This window comes from Heteronotia binoei, chromosome 21 (genome assembly GCF_032191835.1).
Source record: "Heteronotia binoei isolate CCM8104 ecotype False Entrance Well chromosome 21, APGP_CSIRO_Hbin_v1, whole genome shotgun sequence".
NCBI lineage: Eukaryota > Metazoa > Chordata > Lepidosauria > Squamata > Gekkonidae > Heteronotia > Heteronotia binoei.
In genome coordinates, this window is record NC_083243.1 from 172,868,196 (window position 1) to 172,880,460 (window position 12,265).

The window sequence follows — 12,265 nt, forward strand, 5'->3', positions numbered from 1 at the left end:
CTTGCTTCCTTCTGCATCATAGCTTGCTTTGCCAGGCTTGCTCAATCGCACAGGAGCTACAGAGCAAAGGAAAGCAGGAGGAATAGCTTGTTTTACTAGACTTTCTCAGTCACACAGCAGAGCTACTAAGCCAAGCCTCTCTTCCTTCTGTTGGCTGAGGCTCCTCCCTTTCCAGGTCCTCTGGGGAAGGAAGGAAAGTGCCAGAGCTTCTTTTGCCCAGTTCCCTGGATTGCACAGGAGAGTTACAAAGAAAGCACATTTAAGACCAACAAGTGCTAATGTTTCAAGTATGTTTTATTTTAAGCTTTTAAAAAGTATTTGCGTTTGTCTGTGTCCTTTATAAAGTTTATATATCTGCTACCTGGCATTACATTTTATGACACACATGGCTTAGCCTGACAAGGTCTCATTTAAGTCAGATCAGGCCCTCATAATAAATTAGTTTGACACCCCTGCTCTAAGCATTATACCACACTGGCTCTTTCATTTCAATAACAAGCATAAAAATTAGAGGAGAAAAGTTATGCACACTGAAGATAAGGTTGTTGAATGTCTACACAAACAGGAGTGAAAGAACAGTACACCACTGAAGTAAGCTAGCAGCTGTAAGACTGCGATTTTGTGCACACTTTTCTGGGAGTAAAGCATTGCATTTCAAATGAATTCAGTGGCACTTATTCTTGAGTAGGATTGCTTAGATTGTGTTGCCCAGTGCTATCTACCTGCTTTCTTAGAAGGAAGTTCCACTGAAATCATTTGAAATTCAATGCAAATGAGTGCAGCCTTGGGTGGGGAAAACTACTTAAGAGAGGGGAGAGAAATCACCCTGGGAAATGGTAAGAGGTAAGGTTGTAATCTGAAAATTTAAATTACCCTTATATCCAAAGCAGCAAAATGAAAAAACTTAAATATAATAACATAACAACTTACTGCTCTAAAGTAGAGGAGGGCACAAGAAAATTACACTGCAGAGGAGTTTGCTATTTCATATGAGACTAAATGGTGCAGTTATTGTTTATAGTCAGCAAATTAAAATGAGTTTGTAAGCCTCTCTGGAGTGTGGGCATCAAGCCTTATGTCAGTTTTCCCAGGTGAGATTATTTAGTACATTCAAAGTGTTGAGATTTTTTCATCCAAATATGAAGAATCTGTCTCCCATATGGAAATAATAACACACCCATATTATTCTGTCAGTAGTAAAAATAGTTCCGACCAGTCTTCTCATGAAACTGTTATTGTTTCATAACTAGGTAAAATACTACCAGCCATGATTAAATTAGGTATGATGGAGCAGTTACCTTTGTTTATTCATGGGTCTACCTCACTTGCATATTATGCAGAATGGGTGAGGTCTTCTTTCAGGATGGCTGACAACAAGGTATTTTGAATCGCCTGCCCCCATTGCTCTGTTGGTTCAGTATTCCCCCTACCCCAGTCCACCTCATGGCCAGTATTGGAGCTCGGCTGGAAGAAAACTGCCTCAGTATGTTCCGCTCTCTTCATCTGTGTATGCCTTTAGGTATAAAAATTAAATGCAGCTCTCCTATAAACATGGTAGTGCAGACACGTGAACAAGAAATTTGACTGTTCTCTTCATTTCTAGTTTAAGCCTCACAGTATATATTTTGACCAATCCTAGGTGAATTTTCAGAGATAAAGCAAGACACTTCTGTAAACGGTATGCTAATGATCAAGTTTCTGACATATACCATGTGATGAGTTTAGAATCTTTTTATCTTAGGAGGGACTAGGGCATATAGAAGTATTGAAGGCTGTGCCTTTTTTTTTGTATCATGCTGTCTCATTGTAGGCATGATAACCAGTAATAACAATGCTTCATTTTCATGCTTCTCCAATGTTCTCTATGGGAGATTTCTTCAAGTCCATTATAGCGAGAGACATTGTCTATGCAGGTCAAGCTCGCCTGGTTACACCCAGCATATTTTATTGAACTGCCAACTGTATACTAGCCTCTGGAAGGTTCTGTTAGATACCATCTTATAATCAAGAAAATAGGATTGATTGCCATTTCCTACTAAATGACAGCATAACCGATATCACAAGAGCTGTTGTCAGATTCTTGACTGAAATTGTCAAAAATTATCCTAAGCAGGTTTTATTGTGATTCTTAATCTTATTTTAGCCGTTTATGCCTTGAACAGATATATTGGATTGTTGTTTGGTTGACAAGTCTCTCTATATCTCTTTGGTTATGCCAATAAAGGTGTGCTGCTGCTATTGCTTCTTTATGAGCATTTTCAGCTGGAAGCCTTGAGATGTTGTGTGGAAGTACATTTATATTATCTCCATTTTCTGCATTTAGTAGGCTACTTCAAGATCAGTGGCACATTCTGAAATAGACCCATTCAGAGTTCTCTCAGACATAGAAGATGAATTTTTCTAGTGTTAACTTGTAATACTTGGGATAAATAGGGTTATGTCCAGGCTGGACTTAGCATCCTGAGGTTTTCATTATTACTATAATCACAGCAGTCTTCACCTATTTTGATCTTTCCCATTTAGCAATCTGACACCGTTCAAAACTAGGACAGCAATGTAGAGGTGATGTCACTTGTTCTCCTGCACGATGTCAGTCATAAAGAGCTGACTTTTTCTGTAAATGTTATCAGGACTTACACTGAGCAGCTCAGAACAATGGAAGTGAGGACACTGTCATAGAGACCTACCATAGCAACCAATGTGAGTACTGACAAACTTGAAGAAGGAACTTATATACATGTCATTATAGAGTTTCCTATATAGAAAGCAGAACTGTCCGCATTGCTTCTGACCACTTAGGGTGAGACTAGTTTGGCCCTAGTTTTGGATCCTGTTGTTAAATTTCTGCAATGAATAGGAAAGTGTGTTCATCTTGCTACAGCTGTGCCGAATAGCCTTGAAAAAACAACTCTCAGTTTACCATGCAGATAACAACCTTGATTCTCCACTTTGGAATGCTGTCTTTCTTCAGCTGCCTGTGCTGTATTGCTTGCCAGGAGGACACAAATACATTGACAGTCTGAACAACAAAGTCAGCACTGCAGCTAACTTCACACCTGGCTAGCAGGGTATAGATTATTTTAGTGTATTACCTATATAGCATGATCCTAAGAATGTGTATTTAGAAGTAAATCCCACTTGGGTTCAGTGGTGCTTATTCCCTCTTAAAGGTATATAGGATTCTGGCAAGGAAAAAACGTTTTGCATTCCAGGGCAGTGCAAAATTATTTCCTCCTTTTGAGACCTTCTTTACGTCATTCCAACCTCTTCACACTTTCCCCCATTTTAATCACTGTCCAATACTTTCTATGTCTGCATCAACACATCACTGGATATTGTGCTCTTGTTGCACTGAAGCAATCATTTGCATCTTGATTGTCTTGTCCAAACAGGAAAACCCAGCTATGAATGATTGCTATTGTGCAGTGATAAGGCAATATCTGTGTGAATGCAGCCTATGCCACAACTTTTTAAACTCCCTTTCGACACCTTGATGCTTACCATAGTTTATAGACAATTTCATTCTCCATTAAATAGAATATGCATTCATTTTTAAATATGTTTTGTCCTGCTTTCTGTTCTGCATTTGCCTCATTCACAGATGGCAAAGTCAAAAGGAGCTCAAAGAGCACTTTTATGGGCACAGACATGAGTGGAAGTCTGTTTAATCAAAAGTTTGATGCTGTTTTACATGGGGAAAAGGTAAAGTAATGTGGAGTAGGCTATAAAGAGACATTCGTTTCATTTTAAAGATTTCTCCTAAGCATAAACCACAGGAGTTCATTCTTGGCCTTTAACAATATAGACCCCTTATTTGGATATTATGATGGCCTCATCCACTTCCTTCCCTCAGAGGCAAAATTTTCCCTCCAGTTTTCTTTTCCTTTACTAACTGAGCCACCCTCATAATGTGTTTTCCTCTTTGCTGAAGAACTCTGGCTGTTCCACCCTTTCAAAGTACAATATGTTGGCTGTTTGCTCAACCCAGGAACCTGAGGGAAGGATTAGGATCCGCTTTTAATGGCCCTTAGATGTTTTTATATTTCAAATCAGCAGAATATTTTAATGAAAATAGAGGGGAAAGGTCATGTAAAATCAGAGGTCAAAATTTCTGAGGTAAAACCAGTACATGCAAAGACCTCAGTTCTTATGTTTCAGGCTAATGAGAGTTTCTTGAGCTTTCCACAGTGACTTCCTGGTCAGCTTCCACCAGTTCTCCTGTCTTGGATTAAACAGCTCTCAGTCAGGGCTGAATTCCAAAACAGTCAATACTTGACTGTTCTCAGCTGGGGCTGAAATCAGACTTCCAGTACTCAACTCAGTCAAGGCAGAAATCTGACTGACTCTCTCCTCAACATGCAGCTCTCCAATCTTTCTCTGCTCAGCTAATGCTAACCAATCAGATTACTTGGAGCAGCCTGTCACTCAAGGCTCTCCTTCCTGTGAAAAAATTAACCCTCCACAGTCCTTTACTCTGTTTGTACAGCATTTCAAAGTTTTGAAAAACTACAGTCCATCACAGATGTAAATCCCGTAATCCACTGTTAAGTAAATATACTTACATCTGCTGCGCTTAAAGGAATTCTGGATGGCATATGCTTTTAATTTACACTTGGCTGGATTTCCGCAGGTGAAATGGTTTAATAAATATACACCGTACAGTGTTTTTTTGATACTGTACAGATTAACAGAACTCTGCCTTACAGTCTCTTTCATGAGTCCTATACAATATCCAAATACTGGCAACTCTGTGCTACTGGGAATCAGAAGCTGTGTTAATCTGTAGCAGAAAAACTGCTTTAACTTATTAGACTGTGCGTTTTAGCAAGGAAGCTGTTGCCTTTGGCTCTTGCAACATAAAAGCATTTGGTGTATAAATTAAGACATCTCTGTCTGGGAGGTTTAGTAATCCCTCCCAGCCTACAGTATGTGTAAGTGCATGTGTCTGTGTGGTGGATCTTGAAAGTACACAGCACTACAGTATTTTTAAAAGGCATGTTTACAACTATATTTGAAAAATGATAAGAATGGATATTTACTTCACTTATACTTTGCCTTTGTCCCCTGGGGGGACCCAGAACAGCTTACATTATTCTGCTGTCTTCCATTTTATCCTCACAATAACCCTGTGAGGTAATTAGACTGAGAGTGTGTGTCTGTTCCAAGGTAACCCATCAGGCTTCCATGGGGATTTAAACTTGGTTTTACTAGATCCCACTCTAACCACTACACCACACTGGCACTTCAGTTATGTATAAGATAGGGGAGAAAGGGAAGTTAGGGAGAGGAAGGGTTCTTATGCACTGTAAGGAACCGGTCACGGACAGCTTGGGAGGGTGACTACTATAAATTTCCCCCCAGTCACCTTCCCTCAGCCCCTCGGGAACATATACAGAAATCCTGTCAGAACTAAAGTAAACTAGGCACCAGACAGTTTTTGAATTTCAAAAAGCACAAAGAATATTTATTGGCTCACAAAACGTAAGAGAGAGGGATAAAATAATATTAATTAGTTATTTGAAGGCAAATCAGTTGGCAGGCAGAAATTCAAAATAAACAATCTCTCAACACCAGAGAATTGTCAGGCTGAGATAGTTCCAAAAAGATATAAAAAGGCAGGCTTAATAACTATGAGCTAACATCAGGCAGGCTATAGTAATAAATAAAATCTTGATAGGCAGGCAGTGCCTAATTAGCACTAGGACTTCTAGGCAGAGATGGGATAGCCCTATGCTCAGGCCCTTTTAAATCATAAAAATAATAAACGATCATACACTCTTTTCCATACACACTGGGGACTTAGGACTTTTGAACATATGAAGCTGCCTTATACTGAATCAGACCTTTGGTCCATCAAAGTCAGTATTGTCTACTCAGACTGGCAGCGGCTCTCCAGGGTCTCAAGATGAAGTTTTTTCACGCCTACTTGCCTGGACCTTTTTGGAGATGCCAGGGATTGAACCTGGGACCTTCTGCTTCCCAAGCAGATGCTCTGCCACTGAGCCACCGTCCCTCCCAAGACTTCTGACTTGTGCCAGATCAAAATTCCCTCAGATTCACACACTAGCATTCAGGATCCACACCTTTTGAGTGCTCTTCTAGCCCCTCAATCCTGTGTGTTCCAGCCAGCTAGATTCCTTGTCTGACTCGGGAATCCTTCCTGGCCACAAGAAGCTATCCCCAGTATTTAAATGTTAGAGTGTTCTTATTTAGACCAGGAGACTGCCCTGATGTGCTGACAGATCTCCTCAGAGAGTTTCTCCTCACAGAAGGTGCCTGATTTTGCCCCCTTCTGCCCAATTACTCTCTTACAGACAGAAACTGTTCTGTCTCCCAAGGAACTCAGCTCACAGGCTGTCTCAGCTCCTTTCCAGTTGCTTTCACAACTGATCAGCTTCAGTTCTCTGGCTTAACTTCTCACTTCTCAGACTGATCTCCACAGTTCCCAGACTGATCTGAACTGTTCCAGTCCTAAAGCTCAACTTTCAGGCTTTTTACTTCCCTCCAAGCGTCTCTCAATTTGCTACATTTTCGTTACCATAGCTGTGGCCCAGCCAATTATTGCAAGGCTGTTCCCCAGCTTCCAGGCTAACTTGCCTAAGTCCGTCACATGCACATTGAAGGAAATGAGAGTGCGAGAGAACAGCATCCTATCAGCTAAATCAGAAACAGTTAGGGTACAATTTTGTGCACACACAATTTTGTGCACACATTTCACTTTAACCCCTACACCACACTGGTTCTTATGCAAAATAACTTTAAAATATGCTTGTTAGGGAATTTAGGAGTATGGGAACCTTTCATAGGACTCCCATCCCACCGGTCTTGATGGGGGGGGGGGGGGAATTGAAACTGGCAGGAACCCCATAATCTGTGAGGGAGGGAGAGAACCTGTTCCAAAGTATCTAAGATTTATTGAAAGAAAACCATACTGCACAAATTTTCAAGTAAGAAGCAATGTCAATATTCATCTTACAGAACAGAAAATACAAACCAATATTTATAAACAAATAGTACACTTATTCATTTAGAGACTATTATCTATTTAGGAATGCGTTTCAGCTGCTCTGACAAGATCTAACCACGGTGTTGCAGAGAGCACTTAGCATCTCAAGCACTGGTGTTAAATACCTCTAGAATCCAAATTAGCTATCAATCAAGAAATCGGGTGGTCCTGACAATGCTCAGATCCTTCCCTTTTCTGACCAGAAGACTCTGACTGGAGTCATTATGTTAATAGGTTAAAAACATCCTCCCTGTCAAGACAGGAGTTTGGAGCCACAGGTCCTCATATCTAGCTTTGAGGCTGGAACTCAGAAATGTATACCGTTCTTTCAGAGCAGAGTGCAAGGTGAATTGTCAGGCTGAAGAGTCTCCTGCAATGCCTTATGGGAGAACCAAACAGAGAGGCCTAAGCAAATTCAGGCTGTTGTATAGAACTGCACTGTCTCACCTATATTTCTGCCATATTATCTAATACACATGCCTTAAATTCAATTTCAATACCTTTATTGGCATGCCTTAATGTACAATTTATCTGATGGGGATGCTCTGTAACTTAGAATGGTTGCTTATTCAACAGACATTGACCCAATAAAAGGTATTTTCCTTCTTATTTTGTACAAGCTATTACGATATCTAAAACTAAAGGACTGAGGCACAACAGTATTTGAAATTCCATCTTCCTTTCCTTGTGGAAATCTTGTCATCCAATCAGACTCAGTGGAATGCTGAGGCCCTAAACTATGTGAAGTTTAAGAGGTCCCACAGCATTGCCAAAAATGATAATTTAGATTTTTTTTCCTTTCTTTTTGTATTTAGAAGTTCCTCATAATATGGAGTTCTAAAGTTTACGTAGGTTATGCTTAAATCCATCTCTGCCTCCAATTCCAGATGTTGTGGCGTGCTGTGCTTATTCAGTACTCAGTGTCAAGTGCAATGGTGCTCTGCACTTAAACAAGAGGACTCTCTCTGATTACTTCTCATGTTCTCTATAGCTTAGCTTCCGGCACTGGATGAGAAGAAAGCAGACAAACGAGATAAGATGAAACAATACAGAACCTGCAGGATATTCAGTACTTAATTTCTAGAACAAGAGAAATTTGTGGCTAAAATCTGGACAATCTTTTCCTGATGTAATGGGTGGGATGGATCATGGATTACTTTGAAGTTCCTCATAATGAAATAAATGCACTCTGTATTTGCTCAGGAAATGTGTTCACGTAATCTTTTCCATGTTTCAGAGCTCAGCCCTAGGGATGAACATAGGGTTGCCAATCCCCAGGTAGGGGCAGGGGATCCCCCACTTTGGAGGCCCTCTCCCCGCCTCAGGGTCATCAGAAAGCAGGGGGGGGGAGGAGTGCTGGGCACTCCATTAGTCCCTATGGAGACCGATTCCCATAGGGTATAATGAATTGTTCCGTAGGTATCTGGGTCTCTGGGGGAGGGGGTTGTTTTTTTAGGTAGATGCACCACATTTTCAGCATAGCATCCAATGCCTCTCCTCAAAAGACTCTCCCAAGTTTCAAAAAGATTGGACCAGGGGGTCCAATTCTATGAGCCCTCAAAGAAGGTGCCTCTATCCTTCATTATTTCCAATGGAAGGAAAGCATTTAAAAGGTGTGTGCGGTCCCTTTAAGTGTGATGGCCAGAACGCCCTTTGGAGTTAAATTATGCTTGTCACAACCCTTCTCCTGGCTCCACCACCAAAGCCCCTAGATGTTTCTTGAATTGGACTTGGAACCCCAGATGAACACAACCTCCATAACAATATGGAGCAGAGGTCCATCAGTGGCTATTAGCCACAGTGTGTGTGTGTGTGTATAAATTACTGGCCACTGTGTGATACAGAAGAAGAAGAAGATATTGGATTTATATCCCGCCCTCCACTCCGAAGAGTCTCAGAGCGGATCACAATCTCCTTTCCCTTCCTCCCCCACAACAGACACCCTGTGGGGTGGGTGGGGCTGGAGAGGGCTCTCCCAGCAGCTGCCCTTTCAAGGACAACCTCTGCCAGAGCTATGGCTGACCCAAGGCCATGCTAGCAGGTGCAAGTGGGGGATCAAACCTGGTTCTCCCAGATAAGAGTCCGCACACTTAACCACTACACCAAACTGGCTCTCCGTTGGACTGGATGGGCCGTTGGCCTGATCCAACATGGCTTCTCTTATGTTCTGCTGTCAAGCTGGTGGTGAAACCCAGGGATATGTTCTGCAGCCGGCGAGCGTTCCTGAGCCCTTGCCTACTTTGCGGCATTCAAACAGGCCGCCTTCCAGGTCTCCACCCCTTCTGCCGGTTGCTGGGCACGTGTTCCCCAAGGTAGCGCGCTCGCTCTCTGGAAGGCGCGATCCATGCAAGGCGCGCTGGCTGCGAACCAGCCGTGCTCTCCCCTCTCCAGTAGGGAGCAGCAGTGGCGGCGCCGTCGACTTCTCCTCCTTTGCCTGCCTGCAGCGCCCAGCCGAGAGGTTTTTCCCCAGCAGTAGCAACCCCCCACTCACCTCCGCGCCAATTCCTGGGACTCTTCCGGGTATCCCCCCGGCGCCGGGGCTGCTGCGAGCCAGCCCGCCTCCAGGTCTCTTTCCCCCGCCCGCCTGCTCGCCGCTCGGAACAGACAGGCGCCGCGAACCGGCGGGGGAAACGCTCAGCTGGGATGGCAGCGGGCGCCGCGCGGGGCTGAAGCCGGAGCGGCCCCCGCCATGGCCAAGCAGTACGACGTGCTTTTCCGCCTGCTGCTCATCGGGGACTCGGGCGTGGGCAAGACTTGCTTGCTGTGCCGCTTCACCGACAACGAGTTCCACCCTTCGCACATCTCCACCATCGGTACTGGGGGAGTGAAGCGGGAAGGGGGAAGACCAGCGGGGGGCGGGGAGGACCAGTGGGTAGCACGGCCTCTCCGACGGGGACAAAGGGCTGGGAGGGCCGAGAGGACTCGCTTGCGCCCGGGAGGATGCTGTTCTTTGTGCGCTACCTGGGAGAGTATCCGGCTGAGGACAGGAGTCCGGCGGGCGACGCTTGGGATGTTTGGGGGCTTCGCCTCTGCTCCCGTGATCGAGGTGGGGGCGGGGGGTGCACCGCGCGTAAAGACGGCTGCAGCTCTGGAGCCGGTGCACGAATGCACCTGCCCGTTGCAGGAGGGTAGTGGGGTGCTTAGGGACGGAGAGGACAGAGCTGCCTGAAGCAGGGGCTGATACTTTTCTTTAGTGCCATGGCCCTCCCTTTTCTTTAGTGCCATGGCGCTCAGTTACCTGTTAGATGTATCAATACCCCCGGCCTTGCTGTTGTTGCCTCGGTTGTGAGGAGCTGGATTTCATTCAGTAGCCTCCGCTGCCTGATGCAATAATGCTAGTGCACCTCGAAGGCTCAAATAAAAACAACGTCAGTGTCCGCTAACAGGAGGTAGGCTTTGAGCCATTAGTCCTGTGGGGTGGGGGAGAAAGAATGCGAGAGAAAGGCCCTTTGCTTTCCAGTTTCTGAGACTGATAGCATTGTTGTGCTGGTTCTAGAGATGGAAGTCTTTTCACCGCATTGTTACTTTAAACCTTCCTTGCAAATCACTCCTGCATCGAAAACCTTTGCATGGAACAGGCCTGCTTCTGAGCAGTGGCTTTTTGTGGGAGTAAGCATTCATTCATGTATGTGTGCTGACGATATGGAACCTACAGCAACTACGGTATAAGCCCATTCTATTTTTAGGCACAAGAGTGACTTGTGGGAACACATTCATGAGCTAATAATGCAACACACGAAGCAGCCCTAAGTGAGGTAATGCATTTGTTCAGTAAGACAGTGCCTTATTTTCCTGAGTTCTGGGTGTTTTTATTTCACACAGAGCTTACTGAAAATGGTTATGATTCAAGAGGTGGTGCGTTTGGGGTCTTAGCTTCAAAATCTGTTTGCAGAAGCAAGCCTTAGCTGTTTTGTCCTCGAAATAAAAATACAGCCGCATGAATGGAAGTTCCTTCAGCCAGACCTTCATAGTTGGATGGGAGTGGGGTGGCTTCTAGATCAGAAGGCATGAGTTTAGGGAAGCCTATGCTTCCCTACATACCAATCCCATAAGAACATAAGCAAAGCCATGTTGGATCAGGCCATTGGCCCATCCAGTCCAACACTTCGTTACGCAGTGACCAGTGTTCTTCGTTTTAGAAATTAAGCCTGGAAGATATGGAGCCAGCTGGAAAAATTGGGTATCTTTAGAGATGTAGCAGCCTGCTAAGCATAGCCCTCTCTCATCAGAGCTTGGAGGCTAAGCAGGGCTGGCCACAGTTAGTACTTAGAAGGCATACTACCAAAGAAGGCTTTTGGAGTCGGCCCTGCTGGTGGATCTCCTGCTGGTACCTGTTTCTTGGTCACTGTGTAACAAAGTGTTGGACTGGATGGGCCAGAGGCGTCACTAGGGTGGGTTGCACCCTGGGGTGTAACTGGTTCAAGTCACCCCCCCCCCATTGGGCATCACCCCTTTTGGAGGCCTGCGTCACCCCCTCCGCACACAACCCCTCTCGGCTCCCGGGGTTCCTGTTTGGCCCGGCAGGCCCCAGGAGCGCGCCGCACACAGTCAGAGGATATACCGACGGAAATACAGCTGCGGCCCGAGAGGCACGGCCGGCTTCCCAGCATTCACACCTCTAGGCTGGGCCGCGCTGGCGGGGGTGTGCCGGGCCTCAGGACAGATATCCAGCGGAGGCTTCCAAAGGCACACAGAAGCCCCGCCCCCTGCCAAAAGCGCGCTAGTTTGCCCGCTCTCTCCTCCGGAGGGGGGGGGGAAATCTCCCCGGCAGCCACGCCGCGATGCGGCGGGCTGCTGGAGGCTCCGTTGTCCAGGGCCAGCCCCTTCCTGGGGCCAATGAGAATGCTCTGGGGGAGGGCCAATGGCCCCCTTGGCCCCACCCTAGTGACGCCGCTGGGATAGACCAATGGCCTGATCCAACATGGCTTTGCTTATGTTCTTATGGGATTGGTATGTAGGCAATGGCAAACTACCTCTGCTAATCTCTTCCCTTGAAAACCCCATGGTCTTGTGGTTGCTATGAGTTGGTTGTGACTTGATGGCACACAGTTTACTATTCTTATTATTATTAGAGAAGCAATGATAGCATATAGTTGGATACCACACTTTGATCCTACCTGTTATGAGGAATATCGATGAAATGTGGATGTGGGGGGTAGATCCGTGGAAACCATCACCTTAACCAACGTCTCTGTCATATCCTTGGTTGTTGGCACGATCGCTCTGTGACTTGATTCTGGCATCTAGCAACTGTCAGCC

The 12,265-nt window shown here is 45.1% G+C and overlaps 1 protein-coding gene across 1 annotated transcript in view; it reads left to right on the forward strand.

Moving 5' to 3' along the window:
* Positions 1-9,604: 9,604 nt before the first annotated feature.
* RAB15 (RAB15, member RAS oncogene family) overlaps positions 9,605-12,265 on the forward strand; it is a 34,312-nt gene continuing 31,651 nt past the window's right edge. Inside the window, exon 1 of the mRNA XM_060261851.1 lies at positions 9,605-9,819. Within this exon, the coding sequence (XP_060117834.1) occupies positions 9,696-9,819 (124 nt within the window). The 5' untranslated portion in view covers positions 9,605-9,695. The remainder of the gene's footprint in view (positions 9,820-12,265) is intronic.